The sequence below is a fragment of the Sycon ciliatum genome, chromosome 3 (genome assembly GCF_964019385.1).
Source record: "Sycon ciliatum chromosome 3, ocSycCili1.1, whole genome shotgun sequence".
NCBI classification, from domain to species: Eukaryota; Metazoa; Porifera; class Calcarea; order Leucosolenida; family Sycettidae; genus Sycon; species Sycon ciliatum.
The window spans coordinates 6,123,861-6,150,548 of record NC_088645.1 but is presented as its reverse complement, the minus strand read 5'-3'; the positions used below and the strand labels follow the sequence as shown (position 1 = coordinate 6,150,548).

The 26,688-nt window shown below is 49.0% G+C and overlaps 1 protein-coding gene across 2 annotated transcripts; it reads left to right on the top strand.

Annotated features, from left to right (window-relative positions):
* The first annotated feature begins 1,745 nt into the window (after positions 1-1,745).
* LOC135811265 (putative 3-phosphoinositide-dependent protein kinase 2) lies at positions 1,746-21,324 on the top strand. 2 transcript variants are annotated; one of them, XM_065324476.1, is made up of 17 exons: positions 1,746-2,039; positions 3,190-3,396; positions 4,708-4,750; positions 5,282-5,419; positions 6,164-6,216; positions 6,619-6,710; positions 7,079-7,176; positions 8,683-8,761; positions 10,319-10,387; positions 12,590-12,686; positions 13,811-13,889; positions 14,828-14,913; positions 16,072-16,301; positions 16,584-16,641; positions 16,892-16,986; positions 18,676-18,730; positions 19,125-21,324. In XM_065324476.1, exons 2-17 carry the CDS (start codon positions 3,199-3,201, stop codon positions 19,209-19,211), a joined length of 1,557 nt encoding a protein of 518 aa, XP_065180548.1. In that variant the 5' UTR covers positions 1,746-2,039; positions 3,190-3,198; the 3' UTR covers positions 19,212-21,324. The 2 variants fall into 2 exon arrangements, with proteins under 2 accessions (XP_065180548.1, XP_065180547.1); XM_065324475.1 differs by having other exon boundaries at positions 3,187-3,396.
* Positions 21,325-26,688: the final 5,364 nt, after the last annotated feature.

Sequence of the window (26,688 nt, the reverse complement as noted above, 5' to 3'; positions counted from 1 at the left end):
TTGCTGTCACGGCGAAATTCCGTGATTACATCATTTTTAGTTATGTAGTGCGTACACGCAGGATTCAAGCCGGTCTCTTTCTGCACAACTGCAGCTCAGTTGTACGCACTACGCCAGTTCCCGCCTCAGATCGGCACCAAATATGATGTAATCACGGAATTCCGCCGTGACAGACACCCATGGCAGAGAAGGCCCCAAGCTGCACACTCTGGTTTTCATGTACTCTTGGTTTGAACGAACAGCTGTACAATCATACTGGTAGCCATGGGCGCCCACTGTCGTCGCCCCCCCCCCCCCCCCCCCCCCCCGGGACTGCATGCGGGCAGGGCCACAGGAGGTGAGAGTTGCATGCTCTGTATCTGGCACTGGGGGAGGTCTTGTACATTGTACATTGTACACTGGCGCTGTACAGCATGCCGGCATGTACCATTCCAGGGGTCAACGTCTGCAACATCGTTTATTCTACTTGGAGCCGCTGCTAATCTCTTACATATCTGAGGGAGTCCTGCACATACATGTACATGTGCAGGTATCACACGGCTGGGTCTAGAGCTCCCTTGATATGCATGCACTGCGGGCATGGTTGCCTGGCGATACATTCCGCTGGCAATTCTCCCGGTAAGATATGGAGATCAACAAAGCAGAAATTGGCCGCAAAATCTGAGCATTTGAATATCGAGATTTCGGGTTAACTTGAAGCCTCTAATGCTTTGATTTCGGTGTACTTGCCCGTTCAACATGATTCGCTTTAAAAAAAATGCCCAGGAATAAGTGCCAGGATCAGGCAGGATGGCCGACACCATTTCCATGTACATGTATCACTGTTCACTGGGATTCACCGTGAATCACCGTGAATCACCGTGATCTTGGACGAGCCTGACTGGCTGTGGGCAAATCGCTGTTTGCAAACCCGTGCTGGCAAAACTGGGCATGGCATGGCATGGCTGTGATTCTTATGAAAAGCTGTATTAAAGAGAAAATTCAAATGGATAAAACTGTCCCCGTCATTCCCGGGCAAAATATACCCCCCCCTCTCCACCAGGCTCAGTGCCTCGCAGCGCTCAGCAACATTATGACTACTAGCAAGAGGGGTTATGTACTCTCAGGTGCGTAGCACCGCCGTTGGCGGTGGTCCGGCCAGGGGGGGGGGGGATCTCCCCGCGGAATTTTTTTGAAATTAGGGTGCAAAATCCTGCATTCTCGGCACTTTTGGCATTGTTTTACTATGGTGGTCGTGGTCGGGCGAAAAGTGGTCCGGCCGGAGCGGCTGCTACGCCCCTGACTCTTGCTACTAGCAAGCAGGGAGTAGTACAATATATTGTACTACTCCCTGCTAGCAAGAGTACATAATCATTGCCATTGGTTATGTACTCCTGCTACTAGTATGAACAAGAGGTTTATGTACTTTTGCTATGAGCAAGCAAGAGTACACGAGCATACCCCCCACCTAGGCCCTCTTGCTGTGAGCCAAAGGCAAAGCTGAGCAAAAGTCTGATTGGCCTACGAAGGATGCCCAGTCGACATGGATGACGCCGAACTGTCTTTACGCACAAACCCGACCTGGGCCGACCACCATACTGACAAGTGGCATTCGCATACATGTAGATTTACCGGCCCGGCCTGAATTCATGAACTGCTGAGCTGTATGCACGAGCGCAGCATGTGCCCTGCTTGCATGCTCTCTCTACTCTATACTAGCTAGCTCTGCAAGCTTGCAAGATCTGGATCTCTTCTGTGTTTTTCCAGGCCGGGACTGCGGGAGATAAGATGAACGGCCTACACAGGCGGGGGTAGATCTACCCATACAATCTACAACTAACTTTTTAGTTGTTTTGTTGCAGAGCCTGAGGTGAGGAGTCACGAATCGATTGAGGACTGCTTTGTAGGTTTCTACAGAGCCTTTGCTCGTGGTGTGAGGCCCTGTCAATACCCGACACCAGTTGCATTTTAGTTCTCGGGACCAAGTTTGGTGAAGCGTTGCGTTCTAAATCGAATCTTGCTGCTAATCTGAGTCTTGAGAAGCCCCTCTCCACTCACAGGTAAGTTGAAGTGCTGTAAGACTACGAAGTCACATCCCGAGTAACCCCAGGAGCTCCTGCAGTTCTTACGAGTTAGAATTATTGCGGACGGGTGTGGCAGTTTGGGGCCGCGTTGAGAAAGACGTTCGTTCCTGACGTTGGTATTTCAGTTCCCTAATCTTCTGCTCGTACTCACATAAAATTATGGCTGTCAGCACTGTCAGGGTCAATTCGTTCATGCTGTCAACTCGTATCGTAAGAGCGCATACACTGATACAGTAGACGATACTAAACGATCACTTGGGGTTGCCTGAAGAATGGAATGAAGACAGCGCGCCGCCAAGCGAAGCATTAAATTTGCCTTCTCAATTTTGATTTCTGTGTTGAGGAGCGTACTGTTGGGGTTTCATTTATTTTACCATTCCATCGTTAGTGTCTGTTTGTGGGTTTGGTATGATCAGTCATGCAGTTGCAGTCGTGAGCGTGTGCGTGCGCGCATGGGTGTGTGTGTTCAAGGTGTGAAACAATAACTCTACAAAATTTCTAGAATTATATTATTGTTTCACATCTCGAACACAATGGTTCTGCCAGAGCACAAGAAGATTGTAGTTTGTTTTTCGTGCTTATGAACGTGTGGCAAACGTTTCAGGCAACCCCTGAACCTGTATAAGCCTTATGCCAGCGTACAGATCCACGAAATCCCGTAGAATCTCGTAGACCCGGTTGGGTGTTAAATGTGCAGGACCCTATTGTGCTTTCTGCTATTTCCACTAAGAAATGGGCCCTGAAGGCATTTCATACGAAAACCTTTTCTGACAAAGATCTAGCTAGTCATTAGTTCTAACCAAAGTGAAGAAGCTGGAAAAGCGATTGCTTGCCATTACATTATGAGGCTAAAATTGGTCAAATGCGCATGCATAGCACACAATGAACACCCAACCGGGTCTATGAGATTCTGCGGGATTTCGTGGGTCTGTACAACTGGCATAAGGTCTATTGTCATCAGCCCTTATGTTCAGGACCTACTCAACCCTCTCCTGTCCCAGCCCCCCCCCCCCCCCCCTACCCAGGTTTGCATGGTAGATAATTGCTGAGTGTTTACCTTGGTACTTGTGTGTGTGTGTGTGTGTGTTTGTGTTTGTGTCTGTTACTGTGTTACTGTGTACAGCAGACAGCGTACATGGCTAGTACCGAAGTTGCATCCACGGGGGCCAGCTCTAATGGTGTGGCGTCCAGTAGCACCAGGCAGCAGGCACCGGGGATCATTGCTGCAGGCCCCGCTGCATCCTCTGCCATGGCCGTGGCGAACGCACAGCGGAAGAGAGGACCGGGCGACTTCAACCTCACTCAGTTTCTAGGAGAGGGATCTTTCTCTCGGGTACGCTTGCTGGAACAGAGCCGCCAACAGGCATACATACAAATGCACGCACGTGCCCGCATGCACACACACACCACACATACACACACACGCACACACACACACACACACACACACACACACACACATACGCACACACACACACACACAATACAATACAATATGCCCATCCGGAGATGATGGCAGGTCCCGAAGGGACCAACAGTGTTCAAGTCACGAGCAGAATCGGGCGTCGCGAGTCAAGTCCTGGCGACGGCAATAGCGCTTTCCACAAGTGCAAACGCGGTCTAAGGTGACGGGCTCGATCGGAGAAATGGTGCTGCATGCTGATCTCCACTCTCTGCGACCCTGGGCAAGGTCGTACCAGTCCACTATCTGGCGGTCCTTCATGTCGGACACGACATTGTCCCACCACCGCTTCCGGGGCCCATGACGTGGCCGGGTCTTGTCCAGTTCGCCGAAGAGGATACACTTTGGCATACGGGAGTCATCCATTCGAGCAACATGGCCTAACCAGCGGAGTGGACGCGTTTCAAGTGTCTCCTCGATCGGCTGTACCTTGGCTCGTTCAAGGAGAATGATGTTGGAGATGTGCTCCTGCCATTGTGTTTCTCTGGGAATAACCAGCAGGAAGCGAACGCAGCGGTGGTGAAAGGCTGCAAGCCGACGAACATCCACGGCCTTAATTGCCCAGGTCTCACAACCATACAGCAGCGTCGACAAGACAACGGCCGAATACACGTGCACCTTCGTCTTGACGGAGGGATAACGATTGGAAAAGACACACACACACACACACGCACGCACACAAAGTGTTATACACACATGCACACACCACATACACACACAAGCACACATACAAACACACACACACACCACACATACATACACATACACACACACACATACACACATCACATATACACACACACCACACACACACACACACACACACACACACACACACACACACACACACACCACACGCACACACACACACACACACACACACACACACACCACACACACACACACACCACACACACACACACACACACACACACAACGCACACACACAACACACACACACACACACACACACACACACACACATACACACAGCAACTTGCAGTACGGGGAGTGCTGGCCAGCGGAGTAAGAGGCTACGGAGAGAGAGATTTAGGGTCGGCCAGCTTGTCGACTGCCGACGACCGAGGGCCCCGAGTAGCCGGAAATGAGCGTGGCCAACACCCCTTTTATTCACTTTATCAAAGTGTGTGTGCGTGTGCGTGTACACTGCTTCTGTTGTAGGTACGTCTTGGTATAGAGAAGGCCACGGGGAAGGAAGTTGCAGGTAAGTTGTATTGCTTTCTGTTGTCTGGCCGTCTGGCTGCACAATACTTCCTACATGTACTAAAGTGCCTTGGAGAACCACAACTTGTAGACCTACACTCAGCTCTCAGCTCTCTATTGCCAGGCCTCTCGGGGGGTTCTATGTGGTGTATCGGTATGCCCGTATGACGCGTGTGTGTGTGTGTGTGTGTGTGTGTGTGTGTGTGTGTGTGTATGTGTATGAATGTGTTTGTGTGTGTGTGTCTGTCTGTATGGCTGTGTTTGTGTGTGTGTGTGTGTGTGTGTGTGTGTCTGTCTGTCTGTCTGTCTGTATGGCTGTATTTGCGCATGTGTGTGTGTATGTCTGTCTGTATGTATGACTGTGTTTGTGTGCGTGTCTGTCTGTCTGTATGACTGTGTTCGTGTGTGTCTGTCTGTCTATATGACTGTGTTTGTGTGTCTGTCTGTCTGTCTGTATGACTGTGTCCGTGTGTGTCTGTCCCTATTAACGTGCTGTTGTATGCCTGGTTCTCTGTTTCGCTGTCCTCTCCAGTCAAGATCGTTGACAAACAGAAGATCATCCGTGAAAAGAAGGTTCAGTTTGTCACTGGTGAGCGCGACATCCTGAGCAAACTGAAGCATCCGTTTGTCGTGCAGTTGCACTGCACGTTTCAAGATGAGGCCCGTCTTTGTATCCTCACCGAATACAAGTATAGTGCTTATTGATCACTATAGCTACAGTACAATCGGTCGCCGAAGAACTGGGGTTAGCCTCCTAGCCTAGACAGTTCTTGTTTTCATGTATTGCAGTCTATGCGCAGTTGAGTCACCATGTATACATTGGTATGCTGTGCTTGGTGAAATTCTAGCCTGGCCATTCTTCGGCGCTCCGACCGTTCTTCGGCGCACGACAGTATTGTATTCCACGGTCCCTCATGTACTCTAGCTGTTGGGTACCAATAAGACATAAGCTCCCAACAGTGTGCAACTCTGCATATGGGATTTCAACGGCGAAAACTCACATCGTGTTCTAAGTACTTTTCGTACTACACCCTCTGGTAGCTTTCCAATGTGATTTGGTCTTTCTCTCTACCTCTCTATTTAGCTCTCTCTTTCTCTCTGTCTCTCCCTCTCCCTGTTACTCTGTTTCTCTCGCTCTCTGTCGCTCTGTGTGTGTGTGTGTGTGTGTGTCTCTCTCTCTCTCTCTCTCTCTCTCTCTCTCTCTCTCTCTCTCTCTCTCTCTCTCTCTCTCTCTCTCTCTCTCTCTCTCTCTCTCTCTCTCTCCTCACACTCTTTCTATCAAGTTTCATGGAATTAGGCTGGTGTAGTAGTTCTTGCATAGTTAGCTTGTTGTGATAGTGATGGTGTCAATACTCAGTCCATAGTCATCCTACTTTACAGGTGGACCTTGACACATACTGTATCTGATGTGTAGACTTTTGTCTCAGTCTGGCTAAGCGCGGAGAGCTGTTTGCCCATCTTCAGCGCGTAAGTTGGCATGTGTGTCTGTAGCTGTGCGCCCTTATGCTCTACAAGGAGGCTGTCCTTCACCTGTGTGGCTGTGTGTGTGTGTGTGTGTGTATGTGTGTGTGTATCCGTGCGCCCATATGTGTGTGTGTGTGTGTGTGTGTGTCAGTGCGTCTGTTCGTCCATGTGCGTGTGTGTGTGGAGGGGGGGGGGGGGGGTAACTGCTTTAGTACGGATGGAATCCTGATAATTTGAACTCCAAAGTGCCGGCCGGCGAGACACTCCGACATTCTACTGTACTGGAATGGCCTGCTTTATCACTATTAGGTCTGTTAGCCTCACAGTTGCACCTGATAATTCACCTACACCTGTGCAAGTCTGATGGGAATCTGATTATCTCTTGTAATTCATTCCTGCTGACAGGTTGGCTGCATGGATCGCCAGTCTGCACAGTTCTATGCCGCGGAGATTGTCCTTGTGTTGGAGTACCTTCGCAGCCAGTGTGTAGTACACAGGTGCGCTGTCACGTGTGTTACTGTACCGCCCTGCTTTCTCCATGCAATTTTGGTTTAGGCTTGTCTGCCACCTTGTTTCAGCTTGAGCGCTGCATGTGTTTGGGCAACTGGGCAATAGATCTGTTTGCATGCCCGCTGTATGTATTTTCAATGCGAATGTCTTTGCTTGATGTGTTCCTCAATACGTCGGGTGACGCGGCCGCCAATCTGGCTAACTTTACTCTTAAAGAACAATTGTATTTTCGTTGATAGCCTTCTTCGCTCTCAGATTGTGACTTTGCATGTGTACTGGCATTTGTGCATGTGTTCTCTCTGTTGTGTTTGTGCGTGTGTGTGCTTGTGTCTGCATGTCTGTTGCCTTTCTGCAGGGATCTGAAGCCTGAGAATATTCTTCTTGGTCGCGACTGGCACATTCTCCTCAGTGATTTCGGAACTGCCAGGGTGCTGCAGTCGGATGCTGATTATGGTATGTTTTCAATTGCTTTGTGTGTATGTGTGGTGGTGGTGGTGGTGGTGGTGCTGCTGCTGCTCCTGCTGCAACTGGTGCAACAGGCACTTTCTACCAGAACGTTGTTGACAGTAGAAGGTTCAGACACACACAGACGGACAGACTGACAGACAGACAGACTGATACACAGACTGACACACAGACAGACACACAGACAGACAGACAGGACCGTGGCCTTCTGGTATTCTTAAATGTTTTGTGTAAGTAGTTGTGTGTTGCTACTGGTTTTGTGAGAAGTGTTCTTGTCATGTTCTGAGTGACACCTCACTCTACAGTCTACAGTCACCTCCACTGGTAACGAATGCGTATATGGCCGATTTTGTGATACAGCGAACCCTTGTCCATGTCCTTGTTTGAACCCGTACAAAATTGACCCTTTGTGGCGCACCTTTTTCATGTATCACGAACCATGTCTTGAAGGGCCACATGTAAACCAAGTGCACTCGTGTCAGACAGTCATGACTTGCTGCTTGTATACTGTGAGTGAACTTCTCTTACAGTGCATTTCAAAACTATAGACGCGTAGGGTTTTTGAAATATTTCAAATTTGGCTGGAACTTTGTGAGAATAGTTTTCGGAATATTGCTCAGGATCGCTCCACAATTACTCTCATATAGTTTCTAAAGGATTGGATAACAGACGCCCAATTGGAAAAAATTATGCACAAAGTGATCACAGATTTTATGTGGTATAGATGCTGGCATAACGGTTTTTGCCTAGGTACGCGTCTATAGTTTTGAAATGGACTGTAGAATGAACTCTTCGCCTACTGTAGAAGTACAAATTGTCGTTCATGAAATCTTTCGTTATTTCACTCCACCAGCAGGCTTGTTACGTACTAAATTTCGCTTTTGGTCGAGGTCTGTCATCCCGAACGTTCAGAAAAAAAACTTTATAGTTTGGTACAAACTTAAAAGTTATTTCGCGCCCCCTAACGAATCTAGCGAAAGTTAATTCCGAACGAAAATTTGTGCTTATACAGTATATAGAACTAGAACTTAGTTCTGCACAATGGTGTTCGTTACACAGGGTTCTTGCCAAAGGAGGGTATTTGTCGACTTTGTGTTCTTTTCAGGCCTTTCAACCAATAATGCAGTCGATAGTCACTAACAGAAAAGGCACACCTGTCTGGGGAGAGCCCCGTACGTTGCATTTTGCATGGCAAGACATTTTGGGGAGATGGAAAGTGGGTTACGGGGCAAACTGTTTCCCCTGACCCCCCCCCCCCCCCCCCTGCTATTGTTACCTGGTTATATCAGGAGTCTGTATGTGGATGGGTCTCTAGTCTTCTCTCCATCTGTCTCACCTTGTCTACAGCATTGGTTACTGAAGATTACCATCAGCATGAAACTAGACTTGCATCCTCTCATCCTCAGTGTTTTTTTCTCTCCCATGCGTATGTGCGTGCATACATGTGTGCGTGTGTGTGTATACGTATGTACGTGCGTGTGTGTGTGTGTGTAGACTCCAGTCCATCATCGTTTGTAGGCACGGCACAGTACGTGACGCCTGAGGTACTGCAGAGGAGGCCTATTGCTTACTCGTGAGTCTGCGCTCTATCACACTTCATGATATTCTGCTATGGACATTGAAATCCGTTGAGAATCTAAGCAGCCACGGGGCGCTGGCAGCCTTGCAGCCATGTTTACAGTGTGGACGTGAACTGCAGTGCATCTGAATGTAAAAGCAGCAAGGCTGCCGACCCCGGTCATCTCATCGGATTTCAATGTCCACGGCAGGAGTTTGCTTTCACCGTCCATGCTTCCGTATTGCACCATTACCGAACTACAAGTTGAATACGAAATGAACCATCTGCGTTTCAGGGACTAAAACGAACTTTAGTGATTGCCCCTTATCTACTGCTGGTTGAGTTGAGAGCAAGGGTACTATTCAGTATTCCTGTGTATTACACAAGTGAAGTGCCGTTGTTGAATACATGCACAGCAAAACCTGGTTAAAACGACCACCCCACGGAGCAAGGAAAAGCGGTCGTTAAAGCCAGGTGGTCTTTAGAACCAGACCCCACAGTGTCTGTGTAGAACTGTCGGTGCAAGAAAAACGGTCGTTAAGAGCAAGTGGTGGCTAAACACAGAGATCGCTTACATCAGGTTTTACTGCACATGTAAGTTATTAGATACTCCTGTTTGGTTGAAAACAATCATGTTGTTTGGTTGACAGCATGGCACAAGGCGGAGGACGTGGACGTTGTAGTCAGGAGCACTGTTTTTGAACACAGTGCGTCCCCCGCCTTGTAGCATGCTCTCAACCAAACAACGTGTGTGTGTGTGTGTGTGTGTGTGTGTGTGTGTGTTTGTAAAGAACGAATGCTTTGTGACATGGAGACCTTGGTGGTGTAGTCTTTAGTGACTTTACGCCGGGCTGAGCTGTGTTTCTCTGAGCTGCACTGGTGTGCCTAGCATGCGTGAAATGATAGCTGTACAGTAAAAATCTGTCAAGGTGACCACTTTGATAAGGCAACACCTGCCTCAGAAGATCATTGTAACTGGGACCAAGGGATGCTATTAACAGTCAAACGACCCTGGATAAGGAGACCACCTGGCAACAGAGACCACATTTTGAAGGTCCCTTGAGTGGTGGTCTTAGGCAGGTTCCAGTGTACTTGTACACACTCCGTTTTGTGTAAGAGTCAGAAATCACTCAGCAGACTGTAAAACCGGAAAGTCTAACGAGTCACAAAGTCGAACGTTTTCACGACCAATTATTTTTCATTATTTGAACAAAAACGTTGTTGCTAGATGTCTGTATAAAGATGCACATACAGATGGGTGGCCTGGTAGCCATCGTTAAACTTTCTGCACGTTATGCCAAAATTACAAAACGTGTAACTTTTTGGTCGTTAAACTTTCCGGTTTTGCAGTAGATGATTGGGCTGGCCACGGTGATTGTGCTGGCTGGGGGTGTGCTGCAGTTTCTGAATGTGTTGTCATGTAATTTTCTCTGACTGTGTGGGTGTGTGGGTGTGTGTGCACGCGTGCATTCGTTCATGTGTGTGTACGTATGCGTGTGCTTGTGTGTGTTGTTGTTGTTGTTGTTGTTGTTGTTGTTGTTGTTGTTGTTGTTGTTGTTGTTGTTGTTGTAGATCGGACCTCTGGGCACTAGGTTGTATCATCTTTCAGTTCTTAGCGGGTACCACTTTGTTCTCTGGACAGTAAGTGACACACACACACACACACACCGGCTTTGCTGGCCGAGTCTCACTCTTCTCAATCTATACTACTGTCGTGGACATGGAAATCCGGTCGCGCGTCTAGCGGCCCCAGGGCGCTGGCCATGCAGCCGTGAGTAAGATAGAGCGGAAAGAGCAGACTGTCTACCATGGTCTACTAGTACTAGTATGCGGCGCCCTGGTTAATGAATCAACATGACGTTGTGCACTGCATGCAAGCAGCGTTCTGTACGCGCTGAGGGCGCCGGCCCCGGTCAATCGACTGGATTTCCATGTCCACGACAGTAGAACCTGTCGTCTTTAGAGTGTGTATGTGTGCCTGTGCATGCTATAGTTGTTTACCACTCTCACCCGCTCAGTCCGTAGCTTTCTGACTTGTCCACTTGAGCACTCCAGCAAAGTAGGACTGTTCCTTGTTGAATTGTCTACCTTTGGGAAATGAGAATTGGTGTAAATTTTGATTTGAAATCACAGTGAAGAGACCGTTTTTTGGAGTTTGGAGTTGAGAAGTGCAGTTTCCTTAATGTGTAAGTGGCTGCGTTGGAGTTTGCGGACAATTAGAGAAATGAGAATTGATCTTTCATTATCGCCACAGCACCACTTTGACGCAGTGAATGAGATTTTCGCCTTTTGGGCACTTTGCTGGTGGGAATAATGTATGCAATCACCTCCCACCGTATTAGGACCTGCATATGTGCCTTGATCCTTGAGGGTGGTGATCTTCTTATGCTATGCTATGCTATGCTATACTATGCTATGCTATGCTATGCTATGCTATGCTATGCTGTGCTGTGCTGTGCTGTGCTGTGCTGTGCTGTGCTGTGCTATGCTGTGCTGTGCTGTGCTGTGCTGTGCTATGCTGTGCTATGCTATACTATCAAGAGTCCATAACCCCAAGAGTGTGCAACTCTGTACATGGAGATCCACACGTCGGAATTCCAACATTACGTCAAAAATGACGTACACGTTCGTTGCGCTTGTACTACTCCCTGGTTCCAAGCACCGCGGAATGCGGAGTTTTGTCCTCTGTGCCTCAGCGGCATGACGTAATGTTGGAATTCCGCCGCACAGTGGGCCTACAGCAGCCAGACCCCAGTTGCGCACTCTTGGGGTTATGGACTCTTGATACTGTAAAAGCCATTATTCTTACGAGGCGCGTATATAACGATTTCCCAAAATTGACTAGTTTACGTGTCCCAAAGGTAACGATTCTCACTCATTCTCAACGCTCAATAGGACAGTATATGTATCGATTTCTGTATAACGATTTCTATTTTAACGACAGATTTCTCCTCGTTAACTCGTTAGAGTTGGCACTTCATTATATATATGGCTTTTACAGTACTATGTGTGCAGAACATCTAGTATGACTGGATCTGATAGGCCATTCACACGACGTGCAGACACATGCAGCACGTGTGTGTGACCAAGATAACACTTGCAAAACCGTGATCCAGTTCACACGGTGCTGGGCAAACTTTGCACGCGTCAGTACCGGTATATGCATAGTGATCTCCTGAAAATGCCGGGTGATTTTAATTTTTGAATTTCCGTCTTGAACAAGTTGTACACGCACTGCATTTGCTGCGCGTACTTTCAACAACCGACACTGTTGCTCGTGTGCAAAGTATAATCGTGAGCACAAAGGCCCCGGCCAAGTTCAAAAATCAGTTGCACTTGTGTGTCCAAGTTTATAGTATGCGAGTAAATATCCTTGGAAACGGTTAACGGTACGATAAAAGTGAGTTTGCACATTGTATGAATGGCCTATTGCTATTACACGGATCCTTTAAAAAAATTATTGAACTTACAGATCCACACTCAATTGGTTTTGCTTGTTTTCTGACTCATCTTTCCATTGTGCTGCTGCTGCTGCTGCTGCTGCTGCTGCTGCTGCTGCTGCTGCCTGCTGCTGCTGCTGTTGCTGTTGCTGTTGCTGTGCTGTTGCTGTGCTGCTGCTGCTGCTGCTGCTGCTGCTGCTGCTGCTGCTGTTGCTGCTTGCTGTTGCTGCTGCTGCTGCTTGCTGCTGCTGTTGCTGTTGCTGCTGCTGCTATTGCTGTTGCTGCTGCTTGCTGTTGCTGTGCTGCTGCTGCTTGCTGCTGCTGCTGCTGCTGTTGCTGTTGCTGCTGCTTGCTGTTGCTGTGCTGCTGCTGCTGCTGCTGTTGCTGTGCTGCTGCTGCCCAGGAGCGAGTATGCAATCTTCAATCGCATCGTAGCCTGCGACTTCACCTTCCCGGATGATTTCCCCAAGGACACGGAGGACATTGTCCGCAAACTTGTGGTAAGCACACGTGCATTCGAAGTACTGGTGTGCTCTCTGAAATCCCACCCAGAGCGCACATTTGACGCCCTCACTCTGCACGGTCCTTGACGAAAGTGGCACGAATGCGGCCGGACGTACACATGGTCCAATACAATGATGTCATCAAAACTGGTACAGGGCACCAGTGCTGCACTTTGGGTGGGATTTCACCGAGCGCAACTGTAGGTAGGAGTGGTCGGTATCTGTTTCCTTGTAGCAGTGCGGTGAATAGTGTCACGGCACGGCCTGTGTAACAACCAAGATTAGGCAACTGCCGGCACCTTACCAGTGTTTTGCCATGGCAACCATAGAGTTTCACGGCTCACTCGATGTGTTCAAAGTCCGTGCATCGGGGAGTTGTAACTCTCGGCGCTGCCGGATATGGTACTTGTTAGTGGTTGGTGGTGGTCTATGCAGCACGCGATCCCGGTCAAGGCTGCAGCCCTGCTGGCCGCAAACACAGCCCTGACCATTGATAGTTGAAAGAATGCATGCATAGTTCGGCCCTTCTCTATGGTTCACTGGACGGGGCAGCATGGTACCCAGACCTGCATCATTCTCATACTGAACCCACTCGTGGCATCTTTCTTCAATTTTGGATTCTAATGCCAGCACATGCCTTTTGGTCAAGTGTTGTGTTATCCTGCCACTGCCACTGGCCCCCCATAGCCTGACTTCGAATTGTTTGTAACTCGCCCTTGAGGAGTAGGCTGTTGAACAGCCTTTCTGCCGAACTCGCTTATTATCTCCTTGTGAACTAACTTTTAAGGTATATCATATGCCTGTGCATTCCATCAACAGATGCATGGCTGCCCACAATCACAATCCTTGCTGTCTCTCACATTCTCTTTCTTGTACGGTGTTGTATGGTGCTGTGTGTGTGCACGCGTGTGCGTGTGTGTTGCGCTGTGTTGCGTATCTGCTGCTGTGTGTGTATGTGTGCGTGCGTGTGTGCGTGTGTGTGTTGCGCTATGTTGTGTGTGTGAGTGTGCGTGTGTGTGTGCGCATGTGTGTGTGTGCGCGCATGTGTGTGTGTGTGTGTGTGCGCGCATGTGTGTGTGTGTGTGTGTGCGCGCATGTGTGTGTGTGTGTGTGCATGACAGGTCAAGGATCAGAAACAGCGGCTTGGCTGCAGAGAAATGGGTGACTTTGCTGCTCTCAAGGAGCATTCCTATTTCTCCGGTATGCTTGCATACACATAGTGACTGTGTATACTGAAAAATGAGGGATGTATGTTTGTTTTTGTGTGTATGGAGGGGGTGCAGGGTTCTGTGTGGTCTCTATGGTTGGGGGGGGGGGGGGGTGCAGGGTTCTGTGTGGTCTCTATGGTATGGGGGGGGGGGGGGGTGCATGGTTCTGTGTGGTCTTTATGGCATGGGGGGGGGGGGGGGGGCTGCAGGGTTCTGTGTGGTTTTTATGGCATGGGGGGGGGGGGGGGCAGGGTTCTGTGTGGTCTTTATGGCATTGGGGGGGGGGGGGGGTGCAGGGTTCTGTGTGGTCTCTGTGGTATGGGGGGGGGGGGGGGCAGGGTTCTGTGTGGTCTCTATGGTATGGGGGGGGGGGGGGGTGCATGGTTCTGTGTGGTCTTTATGGCATGGGGGGGGGGCTGCAGGGTTCTGTGTGTTTTTTATGGCATGGGGGGGGGGCAGGGTTCTGTGTGGTCTTTATGGCATGGGGGGGGGGGGGGGGAGGGGGTGCAGGGTTCTGTGTGGTCTCTGCGGTATGGGGGGGGGGGGGGGGTGCAGGGTTCTGTGTGGTCTCTATGGTAGGGGGGGGGGGGTGAATGCTGAGCATTAGATCTTTGTGCTTCTTTCCAAGGTGCCAGTTGCTGCTCTATTTGCGTAATGTGACTTCACCCATGCTGCTCATGTTCCTTCTTGATTTTGGTCCCGTTTTTTGGATGTTGATGCTGGTGCTGGCGGTGGCGGTGGTGTTCTTGTGCTCGTTCGCGTTGTTGCTGATGCTGATGTTGATGGTAATGTTGCTGTGTGTGTGTGTGTGTGTGTGTGTGTGTGTGTGTGTGTGTGTGTGTGTGTGTGTGTGTGTGTGTGTGTGTGTGTGTGTGTGTGTGTGTGTGTGTGTGTGTGTGTGTGTGTGTGTGCGTGCGTGTGTGTGTGTAGGATTTGACTGGGAAAATGTGGACCAGCGATCACCACCACCAATGAAGAGTTCATTTCCAACACTGGGTCTGGAGAGCCAGACTGACGTACGTTGTATTATCCATTGCACTAGTGACCACTGACTGTACACACCCGGGGGCGTCGCCTACGGTACTGTCACTACGGTATTGACCGTACCACGATTTGCCCCAATTACCCCGTGAATCAATAATATGCACTGATTTGGGCTCTAAATTTCCAAAATGTTCGGCTCAGCCTTCCCTCCCGCACGAGTAAATTGTACTTCAGATGGCTGACCGTACCACACTAGAATACCTTACGACGCCCCTGACACTGTACCTCTGCCCTTCTTCCCCTCTGTACCTCCGTACCTCTTTACACACTGGACCTCTGTACCTCCGTACCTCTTTACACACTGGACCTCTGTACCTCCGTACCTCTTTACACACTGGACCTCTGTACCTCCGTACCTCTTTACACACTGGACCTCTGTACCTCCGTGCCTCTTTACACACTGGACCTCTGTACCTCCGTACCTCTTTACACACTGGACCTCTGTACCTCCGTACCTCTTTACACACTGGACCTCTGTACCTCCGTACCTCTTTACACACTGGACCTCTGTACCTCCGTACCTCTTTACACACTGGACCTCTGTACCTCCGTACCTCTTTACACACTGGACCTCTGTACCTCCGTACCTCTTTACACACTGTATCTCTGTACCTCCGTACCTCTTTACACACTGTATCTCTGTACCTCCGTACCTCTTTACACACTGGACCTCTGTACCTCCGTACCTCTTTACACACTCTACCTCTGTACCTCTGGACTACTCGTAACTGTACTACTGTGCTGCTACATGTTTGTCTGTCAACTCTGATACTCACTGATACTCACTTGAGATGTGTAGCGGGTATGGGAGATTGACGGTTATGTTCTTACCGGAACCTTATACGCGGGTATTTTACACGGTCATCAACATATTTGTGTTTTATGAAAGTGTTGTGGTACAAGGCATGACTGACACTGTATCTCTTGGGTTTCATGTCTGCCTAGTGCCTGCAGTGGTGCTGTGGGCGTCGTGCTGCTTGTTGTGCGTACACGTGTCATGGGAGTGCAATCCGATGCAACTGTGCTCTGTGGGTGTGTGGGTGTATACGTGTGTATACGCGTGTATACGCGTGTGTACGCTTGTGTGTGCGTTTGCGGATTCTCTTCGTTCGCCTCTTGTCCGACCGTAGATCTGGGAGCACTTCTACGCGGCGTCGCAAGACTGGGAGGAGGACCTGCTGGATGACTTGAAGCTACCCAGTGCTACCACTTGCACTGATGCTGCTGCTGCTGCTGCTGCTACACCATGTAACTCCAGTGGCTCCAGCACATCAGCTAGCGTGGAGCGTGGGCGTACACAGGCTGCTCTGGATGAACACAAGCGACTCATCAAGGAGCAGAAGATCAACTATCCCATATGGTAAGTGCGAAAATGCCACGCCGTCAAGAGTCTTGAGTTGGCTACAGTGCAATTGCAGGAATCCACCCCAGCTTCTGCACTGACCTAAATGGCCTTGTTTCCACGGTAGTAGTAGCAGTAGTAGTATTCTCGGAAGCCTCAACAGCAGCCAGTCGGTCAGCCCACCTTCTTGCAGGTGTGTATAGCTGGCCGCATCATGGATCTGAAAGTCTGTGTGTGTGTGTGTGTTCGCGCTCGCATGTGTGTGTGTGTGTGGGTGCATGTAACTTTCTTGTTGAGCAGGCATCCGTTCTGCAAGAATGAAGTCATTCAGCGGACCGCTCCAACCCGCCGTCACAAGGTAACGTAATGTTTTGTTGTAGTTTCTTGAACAGATTGTTGTCTTCTAGAAAACTGGCTCACTTCGTATCTGAGCTTACACTTGTTTTCTTGGAGGATCACCAGAGTGCACAGTGTCAGGGTGTTGTGATGGCCAGCTGTTTGTTCTTGCACACGCACATACGGGCACACACACACACACGTGTTCTCTCTCTCTCTCTCTCTCTCTCTCTCTCATTCTTATGTGTTCTATTTCACATCCTTTTCTGCAGGGCTACAAAGTTGAGGAGAGGCAACTCATTTTGTCAGAGAAGCGACTGTTCTCAGTGGAGCTGTCTGAGCTGGCAGAGAAAGGCGAGATCAAGCTGTAAGTCATGGATGTGCGCATTTAGATCTTGTGTCACTTGCCTGCCTATAGTGCATTTCAAAAGTATAGACCTCTGGTTAAAACAAAGAATAGTTAGGCCAGCATCTATACCACATAAAATCTATAATCACTGTGTGCCTAAATTTCCCGGAATTGGGCGTTTGCTATCCAATCATTTAGAAATCTATAATTATGGGAAAGATTGGGGGGGGGGATTGCCTGAGCAATATCCCGAAGAAATTTCTCGAAAAGCTCAAACCAAATTTGAATTATTCGAAAATGTCTAGAGGTCTTTCCCTGCCCCGCTCAAGACCAAAGTGGTCTAGCTGGCACACTAGTCAGAACAACAGATGGCTTGATCAGTCACAGCTTAAAGTTTCATGCCATCTCAGGCACTCGTCAGGTGATATGAACATCAAGAAAAATAACCCACTATTTAAAGCCCAGTATGGCGGGACAAGGATAACAGAAAGCGCTAGGGGCGCTATCAACTCATATCCGATTCAGTGTCATAGCCAGTAAGGATCGCGGTACTAAGAAAGGTGATAAAGGTGATAAAACCGAGCTGGCACAGCTAGTGAGATGCGCGGTGCAAAGATGATGATGGTGACAAGGCGGCAGAGAGCTATCAACTGGCCCTACTGCCTGGAAGCAGGGTGCCGAGAAGATCATGTTATCGGTGTTGATAGCATAAGCGTCAATTGTGCGTCCAGGAACCGGACAAGCCGTGCAACTGCCGTCGCAAGGACCAGTGCCCTCTCAACGGAGCGTGCCAAGCAACCAGCATAGTCTACGCGGCGGAGGTGTCGAGTGATGGCCACAGCGATGGGCCCAAGACCTACATTGGCAGTACGGAGCCTCCATTCAAGCTTCGATACGGGAACTACAAGACATCCATCAAGCTTCCTGGATACCGCAAATCCACGGGCCTCTCAAAGCATATGTGGGAATTGAAAGATAATGGCAAGACGCACGACATCAAGTGGCGAGTGGTTCAGAAGGCCAAGGCCTACAGCAACATAACGAAAAGATGCAGCCTGTGCCTCGAGGAGAAGGCGAGAATAATCACTGCCGACAGGAGATCGAGCCTCAACAAGCGGTCGGAGTTGATATCTAAATGTCGACATCAAAATAAATTCATGCTATCAACACCAATAACATGATCTTCTCGGCACCCTGCTTCCAGGCAGTAGGGCCAGTTGATAGCTCTCTGCCGCCTTGTCACCATCATCATCTTTGCACCGCGCATCTCACTAGCTGTGCCAGCTCGGTTTTATCACCTTTATCACCTTTCTTAGTACCGCGATCCTTACTGGCTATGACACTGAATCGGATATGAGTTGATAGCGCCCCTAGCGCTTTCTGTTATCCTTGTCCCGCCATACTGGGCTTTAAATAGTGGGTTATTTTTCTTGATGTTCATATCACCTGATGAGTGCCTGAGATGGCATGAAACTTTAAGCTGTGACTGATCAAGCCATCTGTTGTTCTGACTAGTGTGACAAGTACTTCAAGTACACCAGTAGTGAGTCCGATGGGCGTCTTGTTTTCGTGTTAAGTTCATTCTTATTGTGTGTGTGTGTGTGTGTGTGTGTGTGTGTGTGTGTGTGTGTGTGTGCATGTGTGTGCGTGCGTGTGTGCGTGCGTGTGTGTGTGTGTTCACATGCATGTCTTCGCCACACTCTACAGGGACGCACACTTCCGCTGCGAGTATTGTCGCGATGGCATCGTCATGATGCATGAGGTAGGATTTTAAACTCGCATCCCAGTCTATGTACATATTATACTCCCATTGCATATCAGCTGTAGCATGGCTGATGTGGTGTGTATGTGTGGTGCTAGGACTGCATAGGTCCCGGTGCTATTATATTCATGATGTTGTATTTCTCTGGCCAGGGAGGGCTATGATGGAGACATGACTTTATGTGTATTCTGTTAGCAGTGTTAGGCCTCAGCTATAAAGTGAATAGGTTTAGAAAGAAACCTCCACAATTGGCCACGGTGCTCACCGGTGTGTGCGTTCTGCAGTCATTCTTTTACGGTGTCCACGCGGATCTTTGGTTGAGTAGTGACAATCTCTCCTGCTTCTGTGTGTGTGTGTGTGTATGTGTATGTGTGTGCGTTCCTGCATTGTGTAGGGTACGAAAAGCTTTTGCATTGAATTTGAAGACAGCGGCACAGCGAAGGAATGGATGGACGTGATGGACAAACGTGCCGGTAGATGATGGTGCTGGTGATCGGAGTGTGCATGTGTGTGCGTACGTGTGTGTACGTTTGTACCAATATCTCTCTCACTACATCGCTACGTATGTACATCGCTACTCCATTCCGTGCACCAATACAGCTTCTACTTTGCCAGGGCTTGGCCTGTACGCTTCTGTGTCACTGTGTGGCTGTGCGCTACTGTGTCGCTGTGTGGCTATGTTTCAGCCTTACAACAGCAGTATTCCACTAGACAGTTTGTCAGAGTTATTGGTGAGACACAGGGACACATTCTTGATGCCGGAGCTGCTCCATCCGTACATGTCTAATGCTCCAGCGTAGTTTGTTTCGCGTACCGCGTGCCTGCATTGTCCGCGTGTCCGTATATACATCTGTAAAGTTGCACTCGCGAGAACCACAGCAGCCGTTACCCCCGTGTAGAAAATGCACATCGATGGTAGCCTCTGTGTGTCAACAGCGCTACCGATGTGATGTATCTTGCACTGTCTGGTGCGACGACAACGCTGTATGTAGTCTTACCTCCAGCCTGCCTCTGACAGCATGCCTGCGAACTCACCCTCCTCATCCTGTAGAATTACTCTGATAATGAGCAGATGTAATTAAAATGTATCACTGCGCTGCTCCAGTTCGCTCCTCCACTGCACTATTTCAGTGTGATGTTCTAATGCGATGCTCCTCTGCTCCACTACACTGTGGTGTTCCACAGTGCGATGCTGCAGTGCCCTGCACCATAGCGATGCTCTAGTTTGCTGCGCCACTTCACTACTTCGCTGTGATGCTCCACAGCACTGCTTCACTGTGCTGCTCCAATGCGCTGCTCCACCCTTCGTGGACCATGACTGCCAGGCCTCGTGTTCGTTGGGCACCCTCGTCGCGATACCGAGTGAGGCGTACCGTGGCCGTTTGCTCCGATGTTCCTGACTGGCTGCATGTACGTGGCTGGTACTTGCTAATTTTTCACCCGCTGCTGATACTGCTGACACTGCTCATGCTGACGGTCATTGATATGCTGTCCTCGACTACCTGCCATGGCTGACTGTGGGCCTCTGTTTTCGTCTGTATCTCTCCGCGCTGTCCATGCCATCCGTGTTGTTCCAAACCAACACCATTGTTGCAAGCCGCCATCATCATCGGTCGTTGGAGCTGCCAATCTGTGGCCTACTAGGCTGTATGCAGCTAGATACCAAAAACAGTGTGTACGAGTACCTGAACTCACACTAGTAGTAATTATAATAGCCATACTTGGTAAAGTAGTAAAGTGTAATGTAGCAGCCAGTGTATGGTGGTCTCTGATGTAATGCTATGTTTGTAAAGTGTAATGTAGCAGCCAGTGTATGGTGGTCTCTGATGTAATGCTATGTTTGTAAAGTGTGATGTAGCAGCCAGTGTATGGTGGTCTCTGATGTAATGCTATGTTTGTACCCCACTATAGTATTTTGCCCCCCCCCCATTGCTGATAATGAGGTGCACCGGATCCGTACATTATCCACAGGTGCCGATTGCAATGCTCTTTGCCGTTGTGTAGAACATATTCACCTCCGTTTGAGACCGCATTTGGCTGTGTTTTGTTTTTGTTTGCCGTATGAGGCAGGCAAGGGCCGTACGAGGCGAACATCGCAATGCTGTGCGAGATCATACTCCTAGGAAGTTTAAGTATTTAACCATTTCCTTACGCTCAGAGGGTCTTAGTCCAGCCACTCCCCTGTGTGTGCGTGCGTGTGTGTGTGTGTGTTTCTACGTAGTATATATTTGACATGGTTTGCGGACATCGCCGTGCTATTTCCGTCTCTTCTCATGCTATTTATTTTCTCCCATCATGTGACCCTGACCTGTAGCCGTCCGTCAACCTTTGACCCATCCGATTGGCCATCACCATGACAATTCCTACTATTTATCAAAGCTATTTTTTTCAGTGATCCTCTCCTAGCCTTTTCTCTACTCTAGGCATCTTTTTGATTTCTACATTTAGCTTTCTTCTTATAAAAACATCTCTTCGGTCTTGAATGACCGCGCTGTTTTGGACCCTGCTGGTATAGGTTGTTTTGATTGTTTAGTTCTCGTGCCGTATTCATCCTTGGTTGTTTGTATGGGTGTTGTGGTCATCCATGTTCTGAACTGTGGTGTTATGTTATGTGTGGAGCGGTAATGTTGGGCTGCCTGAATTAGTAAGTTAGTGTGTGTGTGTGTGTGTGTGTGTGTGTGTGTGTGTGTGTGTGTGTGTGTGTGTGTGTGTGTGTGTGTGTGTGTGTGTGTGTGTGTGTGCATATGTGTGTGCATATGTGTGTGCATGTGTGTGTGCATGTGTGTGTGTGTGCGTGTGGAGGGGGGCAGTTGGTGTGTGTATGTGTGTGCACATGCAGTTTATTTCCAATCGAGAGCTGGCGGTTCCTATTCCCGGCCAATATAATTCACAGCGGGAGTCCGTAAGCAAAAATGTGCAACTGGGACTATGGATGAATGTGTGGCGCACAGACTTCAGGATGCAATTTCCCTGCATCCCGCCCCAGCTGTACTCCTGCCATCCAACTCACTACAGTATCTCAGATCTGTCATCAGCATAACCAGTCTTGCCCCCTTTGGGCCTTTACTTCATTCGAGTACCAGCGCAATCTCTAAATTCTGGTTGCATGCACTAGCTGAAGTTCAGCACGGAATGGAATTGCAATGTAGCTGGTTTCCAGGCAGCGGGCTGGTGTGGGTGGTGTTTGATATTGCGCACTGTGTGGATGTATTTATAGTAAAGAAAAGGACCAAGGAACTACAAATTACTGGCAGTTGCTAGAGCTTATAGCCAGTCAGTTGTAGAACATCAGTACCTTCGGTCAATTTTGTGCAATGCTATCGCATGAGCTGATTGTCAAGTAACTGGTGGTGTTAGTGGACATCATAGCATAACTTGCAGTTCCTTCGTCCTTTTCTTTACTATATTGATCATTGGCTCTCCATCCGAGTCTGTGTGGATGTAATGAAGCCTTTGAAGGCAGCATCATGCAAGCAAGCCACACTGCTTATTGCTAGCCCCGAAAAATGAGAATCACCATATTAAAGGTCCGTTGCGCAGCAGACCACAATCATCTTCCTTCCCTTTCTGTTATGTGGCAGTGCTCCTGAGTTTTCTCTCTCTTTTTTACCAGCCCCGGGTATCACATGCGCGTACATGTGTGACATTATTAAAAAATTTTTAATGTTCTTCTCTGTTGCACGAAGCGTTGTGGTGCTGTAACCTGAGGGCAGCCCCGGTGCAAGCCAATAATGCACATTAAATTATAGTATAAAAACCTCCAGTCATTTGCGTGTTCTAAAAAGCAGGTAATATTTCTGGTAATCACTAATATAAAAAAACCTGGTGCTGTAAAAAAAACTGTATAAAAAACCTGGTGCTATAAAAAAACCACTTTTTAGGGAAATGACTGGAGGTTTTTTATGCTATAATTTAAATAGAATATTAGCTTCGGCAAAAAACCTCGGCTTTGCCTCGGTTTTTTGCCGAGGGTTTTTATTTCCCGTAAACACTCGGGACCCAGCTTATATTCTATACGTAAAACCTGGTGTAAGCGACCTCTGGGTTTAGCGACCACCTGCTCCTAACGACTGTTGATCCATGCACCGACAGTTCTACACCGACACTGTGGGACCTGGTTCTAAAGACCACGTGGTTTTAACGACCACTTTTCCTCATTTCCTGACTGCCATTGTTCAGTTTTACAAAACATTCTTGTTCTGGGAGGGGGGGGGGGGGCTCTGCCGTGGTGTGCCCTGGCGTCTCTATGGTCTGTCGGTTGCACAGTGCTGCTCGAGGAAATCCGACTGCGTAAGTCAAGCTAGGTTGCCGCCGTGCACTGTTTCGCAGCCCATGTAGCTCTCACAGGTCTATGGCTGCAGAGCGCCCTGAGCGCCAGTATTTGACTCACTCGATTGGATCTCATTGAGCAGCACTGTATGCTCTCCCTCTCTGTCTCTGTCTGGTAAAGTACCATTCGCTGTGTCTGTGCATGTGACCTACATGTGCAGTGCTGGTAACCGTGAAATCCAACCCCTGAGCGGTGTGCTCACATCGCAAAGACCCAACACGTACACGGGATTGTAAGTAACACTACGAAATAGAGATCGCTAGAATGTGAACGCACCGCTCAGGGGTCGGATTTCAGTTGCCACCATGTAGGTGAGTGACACTTCAAGTGCCAGTATTGGCAGGTGCTTGTCAAGTGATCTTGGCACGTCATAAAAAAATTATGGCAACCAACCTACAATTATGTTGGTGTAATCTGCACCAGCCCGGCCCACAGCAAGTACCCAACAGTCATCTCACACAGTGGTAGTCCAGGTAGACTCTACCCTGTATTCACTGAGCGAAACACACATGACATAGATCTACACACCATTCCAGAACTGCGGGACTACTCCACATTACATGCGATCCAGCCAGGTTTTGACACTTTTACTCGCACAAGCTACAGAAATCAGAATCTGCTCTTCGCGAGGACTACTGCCACGAAGGTGTTGACCGCTTGTTCAACAAGTCAAAAAGACTACATCGTGTGCATTTGTTACAGTTGAACGCACGTGGAGGTGATATTTTGACGCCCCTTCAATCCTCCCCGATAAAGATGACACATACTATAATCTCAGCCATCTGATCGCCCGTCACCATGAGCACCATGCGCACTGCATAACGGCATGCAGGTCAGTTCCAATTTCAAGCTTCGAGTCGGCAAGGAATTTTTCGGCATTTCCGATAATTTCAACCTCCAGCGTGCATGCTGACAAGTATGAGCATTCATTTGTGAAACTGAGGAATAAACTATTCCGAATGGTTGCTTGAGCGTTGTGGTAACCAACCTTCATCTGCCATAGCGAAATGAAGCTGCCGGCGCTTTCTGTTCACAGCGTGTCGTTGTAATCCACGGCTAGTTTCGACGAACCCTGTAGTACCGTAACAAACTTGTAGACTACTGTATAAATTTCCAAACTAATAATTGAGCCCTGTGATGAGAAAAGGGACCAAATGGCTGTCAGCTGACAGTTGAGTACAACGCGTTTGAAAGTGGGCACTTGAAAAATCGCTGATTTTCGACTGCATTCGCTTGGATTTGGAATAACTTTAGAAGGGTTTTGTGTGATTCAATGCGGTAAAAACGAGTGCAGAGCTGCTTTGGTGGCCTTTCTGTACGTATTTCGATCGTCACAATCGGCCCACGCATGCCAGAGAACGGTGTACGTGACATGCAGGCTACGCGTCCGCGAGCTGCCGTTGCAAAGAGAAAATCTTTGAACATCACTTCAGATGTTTCTTTCTCGTTCTGCTTAGAAATTTGTTTGCAAACATGTCGATCCCAACATTTACCGTTGATGCGAGTCTCAGGGAAGCTTTGACAGAGCTAGATAGAGAGTTTTTGGGCATCGAAGTGGAGATTGCCGAGTCAAGTGATGATTCTGACAGGGAGTTGTCGTTGGAGTTGTCAGAACTATCCTCTTCCTCTGATGAAGACGGCGATGATCGGGAAGACCACTTTTTGGACGAGTCACTCGATGTGGATGCAGTTGCAGCATCATACCTCGGCGAAGAGTCAGCGCAGGCTGCAGAACCAGCGCAGGCTGCAGAACCAGCGCTTGCTGAGGCGGCAGCTGCGGAAGAAATAACTGTGAACTGCGGGTGCAGCAAAAAGTGCTTGGACAAGTTTGATGCAGAAGATGTTCGACTGCTGCAGCTCAACATCGCAGAAATGGAGAAAGGGGAGAAGGAGCTGGTGATTTTGGGCCTTCTTGAGTCATCCAAGTACTCTACTGACACCACGACTCATGGGAAGAAGAGAAAGAAGCAATGGCATCGGTATACTTACCAAGGCGAAGAGGTTTGCGCCGGTGGATTTCGATTGCTGTACAACATCGGATCAAAGCAACTAAAAAATCTGAAAAAACATTTGGAGGAGAATGGGCTGGTGCCACGGACCCATGGCAATGTCGGCAGGAAGCCTAAACATGCTTTGTCGTACGATACTGTGTCTGCCGTTGTGCAATTTCTAAAAACTTACACTGAGCGCTTCGGCATACCACAGCCAGCACCGACTCGAGGGCGAGCTGGAGCACCGCCAACTTATCTGCCAGCGTCATCAACGGTTAAATCCATCCACAAGTGCTATGTGACCTCATTAGAGGAATCAGGCATCAGGGCTGTGGGCTACCACACATTTCGGTCCGTTTGGCTTGACTGCTTGCCAAACATTCAGATTATGACGCCGCGCACTGACGTATGCTCGCGCTGTGAGAATTTCCGCCGACGGATTCAGGAAGCACGGACGGAACCCGAGAAGAGTGCAGCATGCGATGAATTCAAACAACACCTCGACGCAACGCAAGCAGAGCGTGACTACTACCGTCAAGCGACACTACAGGCCCGGGCAGAGCTTGATGCATGTACGACTATCCAGCAGCAGCTGAGCCAGCCATGTTCACGCGATCTGCACCACCCGCACTACACGTTCGACTTTGCCCAGAACGTGGCACTGCCGCAGTCGGCACGTCAGGAGGGCCCCCTGTACTTTAAGGCACCTCGTAAGGTGCAAATATTCGGTGTGAACAATGAAGCTGTGCCTCAGCAGGTCAACTACCTGATCGACGAGTCAGACACCATCGGGCAAGACGGCAAGTCGAGTCATGGTCCGAACGCGGTGGCCTCCATGCTGCACCATTTTTTTTCATTCTATGGACTACATGAGAAAGGCTGCCTCCTGCACTGTGATAATTGCGCAGGCCAGAACAAGAATCGGACTATCGTAGCGTATTTCTGCTGGAGGGTGATTATGGGACTGCATGACCGTATTGAACTGTCCTTCATGTTGACTGGCCATACCCGGTGCCTTGTCGATGGCTGCTTTGGCCTGCTGAAGCAAAAGTTCCGGCGTAGCGACTGCTACACCATGGGGCAGCTGGTGGCAGTGGTCAATGAAAGCGCATCTTGCAACAAGGCCCAGCTGATTCCTGGATCTGGTTTGGAATGGAGAGCCTGGGATACATTTCTGGCTCAACATTTCAAGCCAGTGAAAGGAATCCGCAAGGTTCAGCACATGGTATTCGACGCAGCTAAGCCCGGTATTGTCAGTGTCAAGGCATCCCTGGAAGACACCTACAGCGATGTGGAGGTGCTCACCACGTCTAAAGACGCCCTTGTTGCCGCAGGGATGCCCCCAGTCCTTCAAGCACCAGGACTATCCGAACAACGACAGCAATACCTCTATAATCAGATCCGCCCGCATGTGCCTGACCAATTCCAGGATGAGCTCTGCCCGAAGCCAGCTGTGCATGTGTCTGCTAGTGCCGCTACTAGTGCTTCTCCGGTGGAGGAGTAATGTAACAGACTCTGCTACCTCACGGCTACTTCAAAACTTTTTTAATGCCAAATTGCTGCTGGTTGTATATTTTCTTGCTGTATTTTTAATGTCTCGGGACGTGGACTTGCTCCATCTTTGTGTGTTTGATGGT

Coding starts and splice junctions, on each gene's coding strand:
- LOC135811265 (XM_065324476.1), top strand. CDS start 3,199: ATGGCTAGTACCGAAGTTGCATCCACGGGGGCCAGCTCTAATGGTGTG. Junction 10,388..12,589: donor ACCACTTTGTTCTCTGGACA/GTAAGTGACACA, acceptor GCTGCTGCCCAG/GAGCGAGTATGCAATCTTCA. Junction 16,642..16,891: donor CTCCAACCCGCCGTCACAAG/GTAACGTAATGT, acceptor CCTTTTCTGCAG/GGCTACAAAGTTGAGGAGAG.